Genomic DNA, 12,000 nt, shown 5'->3' with positions numbered 1-12,000 from the left:
GATGCGCTAAAACGTACGTATGCTTACCCGGAATTTCCACAGGCGTACGTTTCTTTACTTAATGGGCATCTTTGAACCAGTTGTATTATTTAAAGGGCAAAAGGTAATCTTGCCCACCATCTTCCAAGGTTTCATCTGATGTTAATTGACATGGTACGGGAACTCACAAGGCACTGCCAAGCTCGTGTCGTAACTGCGCAGCAATCACGTTGAATGCAGCGATTCAGTGATATGGCCACAGCCAATTTAATATTTCTTCTTCGGATCTTTTCACACACTCTGAGGATATAGAGGACACATTTTATACTTTTGAAATGACAAAATCTGGAGCTTTCATACTTTGAGAAAATTTGAATTTTTTTAGCACATGTTAATTTGTCATAAAGTTATAGGAGAGTTATAGTGTGTCCTTCTTTTGGCTTCAAGAGAGCGTTTATCAGGGCCCTACACCTGGTTTAGTTCCCATTCATGATCAGAAAATAACCACAATTTTGTTTTCAATTCTCTGTTAAAAGGACTAGGAGATTATCTAGGTCGAGAAAAGGAACATTTTGTTTGTTGATTAATTCTGCTTTGTTGCATTTCCAACACACTGTTTGAATAATGTTTCAACAGATTGTAATTCGTTCACATAAACACACAATGACAGATTATTACTATTTAAAACTTAAACTAATAAGACTTTTTGGTTTTATACACTAGCGGAACAATGTAACTGTGCATCATATAGTGAGTGAGTGAGTGAGTATGGTTTTACGCCGCTTTAAGCAATATTCCAGCAATACCACGGCGGGGGACACCAGAAATGGGCTTCACCGATTGTACCCATGTCGGGAATCGAACCCGGGTCTTCTGCGTGACGAGCGAACGCTTTAACCACTAGGCTACCCGACCGCCCCGTGCATCATATATAATTCAATAAAAATACTATTATTCTGAAATTAAATAATGCATCTTTCAATACAGTCACATTCATGAAGACATCTTCTCGACTGTCATCAAAAACAGAATTATCAAGCGCAATTCGAAGTGCCATCAAATGTGTCGGCAGCGTATACTCAGATGGACGCTTTAAAATTAATCTCTCTTTGATATTTCGTCGTGAACGTGAAGACATTGCTATAGCTCTCCATTGTTGCACCCCATACAAGACAACATCATTATGTACTGGAATTCATATATACTAACGGAAAAAGGTTACTGTGCTTCAAATAAGGCTAAATAAAAATACATTTATTCTAGAAGTAAATAGTGCATCTTGTAATGTATATTCGTGAAGACTTTTAGGTCGTGATTCACAATTTGCACGTGCATGTAAATGCATGGAGCACAATATGGATGTTTGCCTGTTTATTGGGAGCAAACGTGTTACAAAAGGGCAACACTCATGGCACCGTCCACGTGTAACGTCACATCAACAAGACAACCATATTCGGTTGGTACATCTACGGAATCGATACCAAACAGCCACTTTTTTCGCGACGCTTGCGTTATTAAACGTCGTGAGTTTTGGGGTGGAAGTGCAATCTCGTTCAAGATCATGTGTGTGACAGTCTTTTTGAGGCTGCATAACATTGTTGTAACTGACAAGACCCACTGTTTCTCCGGACCTCTCCCCGATACAACATGTCTAGGATGAGATATACGACGCCAATGTCGAGGACCAGAACTGCCGGTAACGCTAGCTCAGATGGGCCAATCGATGATCCGCATTTGGAACAACATTCCAAGGATGTTCAATCATCTTCAATCACCTGGTGTCTTCAAAGCACCACCGCTGCCTCCCCTGTATCAAGGCAAATGGTGATCACACCCGATGTTGACGTTGTTAATTGAGTTACCTGTTACCGTGTTTGGGTTTTGTCAATGTATTTGTTGTGACAAAAATAGTTCAGACGAATGACCAAATATTATATTTATTATTTTGAATAACATCACATTTTTTCACCACTTTATATAAAAACACAGTTACTATTCTTCCGCCAGTATATATTGACATACAGAACAAACCACTTCTCGAAGAAGACCGGGGTACTGTCTTACCGTCTTAGTGCATGCTGTGGTCAAAATGAAAGTCAAACCTCAAATGTTCTTTCAGTTTCAAACAACTGACCCAGAAAGAGAACACGTAATATCCTCAAAGAAATCATGAGGATATATTGAGTTGCTTCTTAGAAATGGCTATTGATGACTAGGAACATGGTCGCAAAGACAACATGATGACTAGGAACACGGTCGCTATGACAACTTGATAACTAGGAACACGGTTGCTATGACAACATGATAACTAGGAACACGATCGCTTTGGCAATATGTTGACTAGAAACATGGGCGCTGTGGCAATAGGATAACTAGGAACACGGTCGCTATGACAACATGATAACTAGGAACACGGTCGCTATGGCAATATGATGACTAGGAACATGGTAGCGATGAGAACTAAGAATATTATGATCGTAGTAACTGTCACATGTGGTTGTGCGTACACGGTATCGTCAGTCCATCAAACTTAAACAACGACCAAAATTCAAGCAATGAAATGCATGTGTACTGACTCATTGCAACTGAACATATGCTGTACTGAGACACGTCTCTTTGCGTAGGATGATAATCAGTAATGTAGACTATACACTTCTAACCTGTCAATCACTGAGGATTACATTGTCAATTTCTTAATACTTGTTGCAAATAATACGCATTCTAAGTTTCTGTTTAATGTCAGTATTCCGATATAATAATATACATGACGCGTGTTGTAAAAAGTCTCTTCTCAATGATATATACGAATACAATTATCTGCTCAATCAGTGTTATCAAGTGGGAATAATACATGTATCTCATACTTACTACCCAAACACATGGCAGAGATGGCTGTGCTATATAATGGACTATATCATGATCATCGATAATTTACTGTTATTTCATGTCTCATATTGCGCTTTACAGACAGATTGTCCTTATAATGACGATGTCGTTGGAAAACTATAGTGAAACAGCTGTCGGTGTTTTTTTCCTGGAAAGAGATGTAATTAGTAAGCTTTCTCCTGGTCTGAATTCAGAGTATTTCATATTTTCTAAGATATATAATTTTAATAATCTAGATGATTTAACTATACGTCACATTGAACGCGGAAGGGGTCAGAGTGCATTCGATTGCGCTAAGCCCATTTATCAACTCAAACTATTAGGATGGCATAGTTTAAAATACCATAACCACATATGAATAAAATGAACATTTCTAACGTACAGCGACATTCCACTGATGACACCATTACATAAATGCAGTCACGTCAAACTTTGTGACGCTACTCTCACTTTTGCCTGTCGTAAAATGGGAATTAATTTATTTTTTGTTTTATATATAACACCGCATCTTGGACGATGTCGCATGATGCTGGCTGCATCGCTTCATATGAGCGACAGATTGACGTACACTGTCGTCAAAGGACTAGTTTGGCAATGAAGACCTCCATAACTTTCAACAGGATATTTTATGCAGTGTATGAACGTTAACCCCGCAATCCGCTTATTTGCGAATCATATAACCTGAGCAATGCTAATCAAACGTCAGGGACAGTCCTAGCTGTTCGCTTATTCAGTGCCATCTCTAACATGAACCGGCGATTCCAAATCACACGCTCGCAAGCAAAGGAGGTCTTTAACAATCATACTATACTAAGAGTAATGAAAGCATGACATTATTTCATAGTTTGATGAAATGCATGACAAATGAAGAAATGCAATAGTACAATTCTTATGTTCGATATTATGTTTGAAATCTACAAGCGCTTTAAACATTTACTACTCATGTCGGCTTGATGGGGTTGGAAAGCCAAACGTTCATCACTTTGGTGAAAGCCATGAGCTCCGGTATGGTGCTGACAAACCGAGAAACATAACCAGGGCGAACCGGAATTCGCACCAACGGTTTCTGGCATGCCCACCGGACGATAACTCTGCACATATAATTGTGGGGCCTTAGACGACTCGTCCACTAGTGTTTCCGTTCAGTGATGAGGGGCACACATGAACATGTGTAGACATCAACTGTGCAATGATGAAGGCCACACATGAACATGTGTAGACATCAACTGTTCAATGATGAAGGCCACACATGAACATGTGTAGACATCTACTGTTAAATGATGAAGGCCATACTTGAATGTGTGTAGACATCAACTGTTCAATGATGAAGGGCACATATGAACATGTGCAGACATCAGCTGTTCAATGATGAAGGCCACACATGAACATGTGTAGACATCAACTGTGCAATGATGAAGGCCACACATGAACATGTGTAGACATCAGCTGTTCAATGATGAAGGCCATACTTGAATTTGTGTAGACATCAACTGTTCAATGATGAAGGGCACATATGAACATGTGCAGACATCAGCTGTTCAATGATGAAGGGCACATATGAACATGTGCAGACATCAGCTGTTCAATGATGAAGGCCACACATGAACATATGTAGACATCAACTGTTCAATGATGAAGGGCACAAATGAACATGTGTAGACATCAACTGTTCAATGATGAAGGCCACACATGAACATGTGTAGACATCAGCTGTTCAATGATGAAGGGCACAAATGAACATGTGTAGACATCAACTGTTCAATGATGAAGGGCACAAATGAACATGTATAGACATCAACTGTTCAATGATGAAGGCCACACATGAACATGTGTAGACATCAACTGTTCAATGATGAAGGGCACAAATGAACATGTATAGACATCAACTGTTCAATGATGAAGGCCACACATGAACATGTATAGACATCAACTGTTCAATGATGAAGGCCACACATGAACATGTGTAGACATCAGCTGTTCAATGATGAAGGGGATACATGTGTAGTACATTCAGAATACTACGCTCATTCTCGTTAGATAACATTTTAAAGAAAGGAGTGGACTTTCTGTTGTGTCTGATACGAGGTCAGATACGATAGCATGTTTCACGAGGTTCGTAAAATGGAATCTGGCGAGAATGAGTAGAGTATTTAATTTATTACCCACATTAAAGTGTAAATATATAACAATTTTTTAAACTGAAACTGGTTGCAAATCTGGTTGCGCATGAATATTAATATATGCCCAAACATTGGTATTGTTGACATTGTTGACAACCGTGATCTTCTCAAAGAGATCCACAGGGAATGTTAGGGATCACATTCGGGATGTTTTGGGCCACAAACTCAGAAGCCAGGCATTCCACGGAGTTTTCGAATAATTTGTAACGGAACTGTTCACTTTGAGTCATCTGATCGTGCAGTCGTGTACCTTCATCAATAAATAGACCGCCTCCGTGGTCTTGTGGTAGAGCGTCCGCCCGGAGAGCGGAAGGTCCAGGGTTCGATCCCGGGCCGCGTCATACAAAAAGACGTTAAAAGATTGTACTTGTTGTTACCCTGTCTGGCGCTCGGCATTAAGGGGCTAAAACAAGGACTGGTCGGCTCGGAGTCAGTATACTGTGTCTGAGTGGGGTATTCATGTTAAACTGCGGCATGGTATCTCAGTGAGCTAGCACTATAAATCGGCATCAGTCCGGACTAGTACAAGCAGCCACACACACACATACACGTGCATGCACGTCGCTATATAAGTGCAATAATCTTGGACGCGACGTTAAACCCAATTTCACCTCACCTCACCTCATCAATAAATATACACCTTCTGAAACAGTGCCACAAAAACTGCCATAATTTCGTCACGTTGAACTGTTTATAATTATAAGTTAAATCAAACTGAAAGTCGCGAAAGCGGGTCGGGTGCATCACGCTTATAGGTATCCCAATCTGTCGGTATTCGTACATTGACATAGCTCGATTATATAATGTCTGTAGTAGCTCTATGCATAACTAATATAGACTTCAAAGGGAATTTGATGCGTGTGACTATCTTGTTTGGTTTAATAAATTGTTGTAAATGTCTCGTTTTCATGAGATTCCTTCAGTTATGTCTCGTAAAGTTTTGTGAAAGTGAATGATGTCTCGTGATTTTTTTTTATGAATGAAAAAAGTAGTTCCGGTGTGACAGAGGTCAGGGTTATCAAATCAAAACGAATAAAACGAGAACAACCTTGCACGACACACGTGTGACGTACGGATTTAGTATTTCAACACCCGTATCTTCACCACGTGGGTAATAAATCTACCGTAAACGTTGAACTAGACCAACTGTTGAATGAGGAAGGCCACATATGAATATGTGCACTGCCAACTGTTGAATCACGAAGGGCACAGACGACCATGTGCAGACATCCGCTGTTGAATTATGAAAGGCACATAAGAATATGTTTAGTACATCTGCCGTTGAATGATGAAGTGCATATATGAACATGTGCACTACCAACCGTTGAATGATGAAGGGCCTATATGAGCATGTGCACTACCAACCGTTGAATGATGAAGGGCCTATATGAACATGTGCCTACAAACTGTTGAATGATGAAGGGCACATATGAATATGTGTAGTAAATCAACTGTTGAATGATGAAGGGCACAGGCTAACATGTGTAGACATCAACTGTTGAATGATGAAGGGCACAGGCTAACATGTGTAGACATCAACTGTTGAATGATGAAGGGCACAGGCTAACATGTGTAGGCATCAACTGTTGAATGATGAAGGGCACAGGCTAGCATGTGTAGGCATCAACTGTTGAATGATGAAGGGCACAGGCTAACATGTGTAGACATCAACTGTTGAATGATGAAGGGCACAGGCTAACATGTTTAGGCATCAACTGTTGAATGATGAAGGGCACAGGCTAGCATGTGTAGGCATCAACTGTTGAATGATGAAGGGCACAGGCTAACATGTGTAGGCATCAACTGTTGAATGATGAAGGGCACAGGCTAACATGTGTAGGCATCAACTGTTAAATGATGAAGGGCACATGAATATGTGTAGTACATCTGTCGTTGAATGATGAAGTGCACTAATGAATATGTGTAGCATATCAACTGATGAATGGCTAAGCTTGAGTACATCAGCTGTTGAATGATGAAGTCCACAAATGGGCGTGTGTGGTGCATCTACTGATGAACAATGATGTAACATCACAGGTCACATCATTCAGTTTTTTTGCGAACTAATCTCGATATACCACACATATGGGACATGTAGAAGTGTGAATATTATTATTGTTGGTACATGCCTAAACTGATTTAATAAATCAAACCACACAAGTGTTAAATTGTCAGGGTGAACTCGTATCTGAATGCCAGTATTTGCTAATGAATATCAGATAACATTTGTAGAAGCAAGCCTTTGAGATCTGTGGCCAATGAATATTGATCCTGATTGTGTGGCTTTGCGCCGCTGTGGTCAGTCGTACAGCAAGAGCAATCTGATATCTTAATCAGTTTCACTGACTGAAGGATACATTTGGTCTTAAAATCGTTATAGGGTACATTACTTCATTACTAGTATTGATTCATCACAAAGTTTATTTTATCACACATTAACATTATCAACTTTTGTGATGAATATATCACGATTGAAAAATCAGGGCTTGTTTGTTGAGAATTTGTTTGTTTTTTGTCCTCACTGGTTTCATCAAACCTCAATACCATATACATGTATACACATTAACAACATTACAAATGAAACCGCCGTCATATAGCTGGAATAGTGCTGAGTGCGGCGTTAAACAACAAACAAACAAACAAACAAATGTAAACAAAATCATTGTTTTTGTCCTATTATATATAATGTCGGAAAGCGAAAATAAAATGTCATTCACTGTTCTTCGGAAAAGCGTCATATTAGATGCTATTGTGAGATCAGTAACAAGTTTAGATACTGAATGAACTGTGGTGACTCAAATGACTGCCGAAAACTCCAGATATAGATATCAGTTGATACGACAAGAAAATGTAACTTTTCTGAGGCTCCACTGACCGTGGGTTTGAAATCAAGGATTACCCCTGATAATGTTCCTTAGTCCGTCAGCACCATGCCAGTACTAATGGATTTCCACTAAGAGGCAAACGTTTAATACCTGCGTCCTTTATGTTTCCCTCCCACATTAAGCAGACCCGATGTGAAATAATAGATCTTCTGTTGATCTCACGCACTTACATTTATGTCAATATAACGGTGGATAATGTCTCAAATATACATAGAGCCAGGAATGAAAATAAACCTTAAGAATATAATTGATTTTGAAAAAAATCCGAAACGAACCTATTTTCAAAAGTTTCTACACATACATTATAAAATTCTAATATTTACCAGGAGTTATTGACTCATGAATGGGCAGACAACGAACTAGAGGTACCAGATCTACAGATTGAACTTATGGACAGCTTGATAATACTGTAACTGAGTATGTAAAGAAAAGCGATGACATCTAAGGGTTATGTAAGAGACACCAGAAGAAAGATCAGCTGATAAGGTCCAATATGAGTGAAGTGCAACAATCATGCAATCTGACTGCTCTTCTCAAGTGACAGTAACTCTATGGCCCCTTTAATAGAATGCTTTTCATGTGAACGTCGGCCATGCCATGACAACAAGGTCGATATGATCTTAGATTTAACATTGATTTTTTCTTTTTTCTTTGTTGTGTTTCACAGGTCTTTCCGGAGTTATCCAACAAAGGACGTGGTGCAACAGTTCCCGAATGCAACTCGAGAGACAAACCGATTGTATTTTAATCCGATGTATTGTTTCTGTCAGATTCATAAAAGGTTATGTGAGTAAAACACCGAACGACGTATTTATATTGATGAATAATGAATAAGTAAAATGTACTGGAAATCCTGAACGTGTTTGGCATCATAATCGGGGAGTATAATTATCATCAAGGTTGGTATAATTCTTTATGACAGTGTTTACATTCATAAGAATAAAGCTGAAGTATTGATGCAAATTGTCTTATTCAGCGGAATCACAATGTGGAAGCAGTAAATCTAATTCTTTCACCTAAGGGAAATCAAACAACGCAGCATAAATATTCACATGCCCTTCGTAGAAACCCGTCTGCTTTTGAACACAACTTGAGAGAATCGGCAATATTGAAACATCAATTTTCGACACTGCTAGCGACAAAAGTCATGGTTGAGATTAGAAATGGTGACAGAAAATGTGTGTGTATTCCCTAGGCTTATTTCTTTGAATGCAGATGTTGTTGGTTGTAGACAGCAACGTTTTACACCGTTCATGTTATAAGCAAATCTTATCTGACTATTTTACTTTTTATTTTGATCCTGCAATAATTATGCGAATTATTACTGCGAAAATACGAACTATATAGTATTTTGGATCTGTTAATTAAGTTATATGAAAAGTCTTTGCGTATGTTCTTTGTTCTAACTCAGGAACAATTACTGTTGTAAACATCAATTTGTGAAATTACCATTGTTGTGTCATCACACAATTCTTTGATATAGACTTTACGCCGAAAAATAAAGTGAAGTAACAATAACTTTTGTTGAAATAAGTGATTTTATTAAAGTTCACGTTATGTATTAAGCATTTGAAAGGTCTTCAGATGGAATTTCTTCTCACAAAGATTCGAGTAAGAAATAGATATCCATGTCATGGATTTAATATAATAAACTACTTCATTAAACCTATATACTCCATCAAATGAATAATATTCGTCATTTAACACATTGAAAATCATTCTGAAATATGCCAAGAATGACTTTCAAAAGCAATGATATCATTGAAGCTGTCAGTGCTCAATGTACACCGTATTCCAATTCCTTCATCCGTGATGAGGGTGATACACGAATCCGGACGCAGGTATAATTGTAACATTATAATATGCCTTTTATACTTAATCATTGATGAAATTAAAAGCGACCGATAACGTGCACATGACAACATTTCTGAAATCTTAAAGTAGCATATACCACACACGAAAATTGCCTTCAATGTTAACAGATGAAACGCTTTTGCAAGTTAACGCAATGAATATGTTTGAAGTCGTATGGTGCAGTCTTATCATTTGAGCCAATGTTTAACCCGTAGGACAATAACATCGTCTCTACTAATGTCCCAAAACTGTAAAGGCCACAAAAGCACAAAAGCGTTGTAGATATATGTACACCATATTGTGGCGTCAGATTTGGAGCATTACCAATGAGACCTATTAGGGATATTTACTTGATTGATGTGACATCCTGCAACAACACCCAACTCACTTAAAGCGTGAGATGACTTTCCATGAAGTCTGAAAGTAAATTGAGCTGACTTTTGAGCACTGTTGAGGAACACTTACCATTGTTATCAGAGGAGGTTCTCCTCTTGACATATTTACTATCTTTGATATGTTTCATTCAAGTGTTACATTTCTTTTGAGAAGTTTTTTTAAATGTAGTTTCTTATAATTAATCATTTGTTTCACGTTATTGCATATTCTCAAGGAATATTAATGTTATTTGCTCATGCACAGCCAATATTGTCCGAATGTATACGGCATTATGTCGGACTACAATGATAAATACTCATTAGGATATTACAGGGCGGTTGACATTTCATCCATGTAGTCGGTAGGGAATGAAAACAAAGTGGTGTGTATATCAGTTCAGCATCATAACTCATCACCGAGCCAGGCTTTATACAGTGGTGAGTGTTCCATGCTGTCATACATATGTTGATGCATGTTCTGCTTTGTTCCTAATTGTGATACGCTTACGTCACCCATACGGGTCATGAATATCGTAACCGTTATTATAATCTCCTCATGAACATGCATGCTTTGTCTTCCGGAGGTTCATGTTTTGGTGTCACGTGCTTCTTACAATAGCTATATATGCAGTTTAAGATGATGCTAATTTAAAGATCCTGCTTGTGAAACTGATACAAACACCTGTTAAAGATTACCCTGACATTTATCAACATCTTTGTATAAATACATTTAAAAGAAATGACATTATCATACATATCAAGCATGAATACAGATATTGAGCTGATTTATTTTACTGTTATACTGTTATTTATACATATTTGACAGATTTATATTAAAAGCATATGCATGCTCCATGTGATAAAGCAATAACAAAAACAACGTTAATGCAAGAAATAGAAACCTATAAAAATATTCAGGTAATTACAAGGATATGGTCACGACTAACTGATTAATCACATTTTACAGCCTTATAAACCGACGTGCAAAATCTATTGTAACATACTACACACAACACATACGAAACGAAACTTTTTTTTGTAAAACTTACCAAATTCGAACGCCACACATACGGCGAGAAGAAGTTCTATGTCTAGCATGGTCCTAAGTCCGACTGTATATTCCATCAGAGAGCAAAGTCGAAATCAACACATCTCCCAGCTACTCCAACACGTTGCGACATCACAGGGCCATGCCCTTAATTCAGCACCACTGCACTTAGCGGAATCCCATCCCAACAACGATAACACGGTATTGTCAGCTTGAGATTCACACTTGCCGCTTTGGCGAGATTTAGCCAGATACCAATTACCATCCGCTGTGTGATGCCCTGTAAAACAATAGTGATCCTCAACTGAGAGGCTAAGGCTCGCCCGTCATGACGCGTGCTGTCGCTTGAGGCACGTGCGAAGTGCGAGAGGAGCTGTTCCTAGGACCAAGGCCTGCCTACTGGTCCAGTCTCTCGTCAATCGCTGTATGATTGATCTGATGGTCCGACTGCCCTGCTATAATTGATACTTTGTTTGTCAGGTTTGCACCGCCCATTACCACTCGGTCTGTCGAGGGACGCAGACTATACCAAGGGGACACATAATTGAAAAGGCAATTAGGAGACGTTAGGTGTAGTCGCTTGGAAGAAATCTGGAAATATGTGTAAATTTACGGATAGATGCCTCTCTGAACGTGCAATCGCTTTGTTTCATTGACGGTGGTAGTTATATCATATAAGAAGGCAATAATGACCATTTAATGTGCGGTGCCAGATGTCACAAGATAATCGTATTCAGCTTTTGCTCATCAATGTGCACGTTCTTTACCCTGGCCTGTACTCCAATACCAATTTG

At 38.7% G+C, this 12,000-nt stretch overlaps 1 protein-coding gene across 1 annotated transcript in view; it reads right to left on the bottom strand.

Annotated features, from left to right (window-relative positions):
- LOC124131419 (limbic system-associated membrane protein-like) overlaps window positions 1–11,688 on the bottom strand; it is a 53,356-nt gene extending 41,668 nt beyond the window's left edge. Inside the window, exon 1 of the mRNA XM_046494696.2 lies at window positions 11,208–11,688. Coding sequence (XP_046350652.1) covers window positions 11,208–11,283 — 76 coding nt within the window. The 5' untranslated portion in view covers window positions 11,284–11,688. The remainder of the gene's footprint in view (window positions 1–11,207) is intronic.
- Between the last annotated feature and the right edge of the window lie 312 nt (window positions 11,689–12,000).

This window comes from Haliotis rufescens, unplaced genomic scaffold (assembly GCF_023055435.1).
Source record: "Haliotis rufescens isolate VD_foot unplaced genomic scaffold, xgHalRufe1.0.p SCAF_1, whole genome shotgun sequence".
In the NCBI taxonomy this organism is placed as follows: domain Eukaryota; kingdom Metazoa; phylum Mollusca; class Gastropoda; order Lepetellida; family Haliotidae; genus Haliotis; species Haliotis rufescens.
The sequence above is the reverse complement of the archived record's forward strand: the minus strand, read 5'-3'. Positions and strand labels throughout refer to the sequence as shown.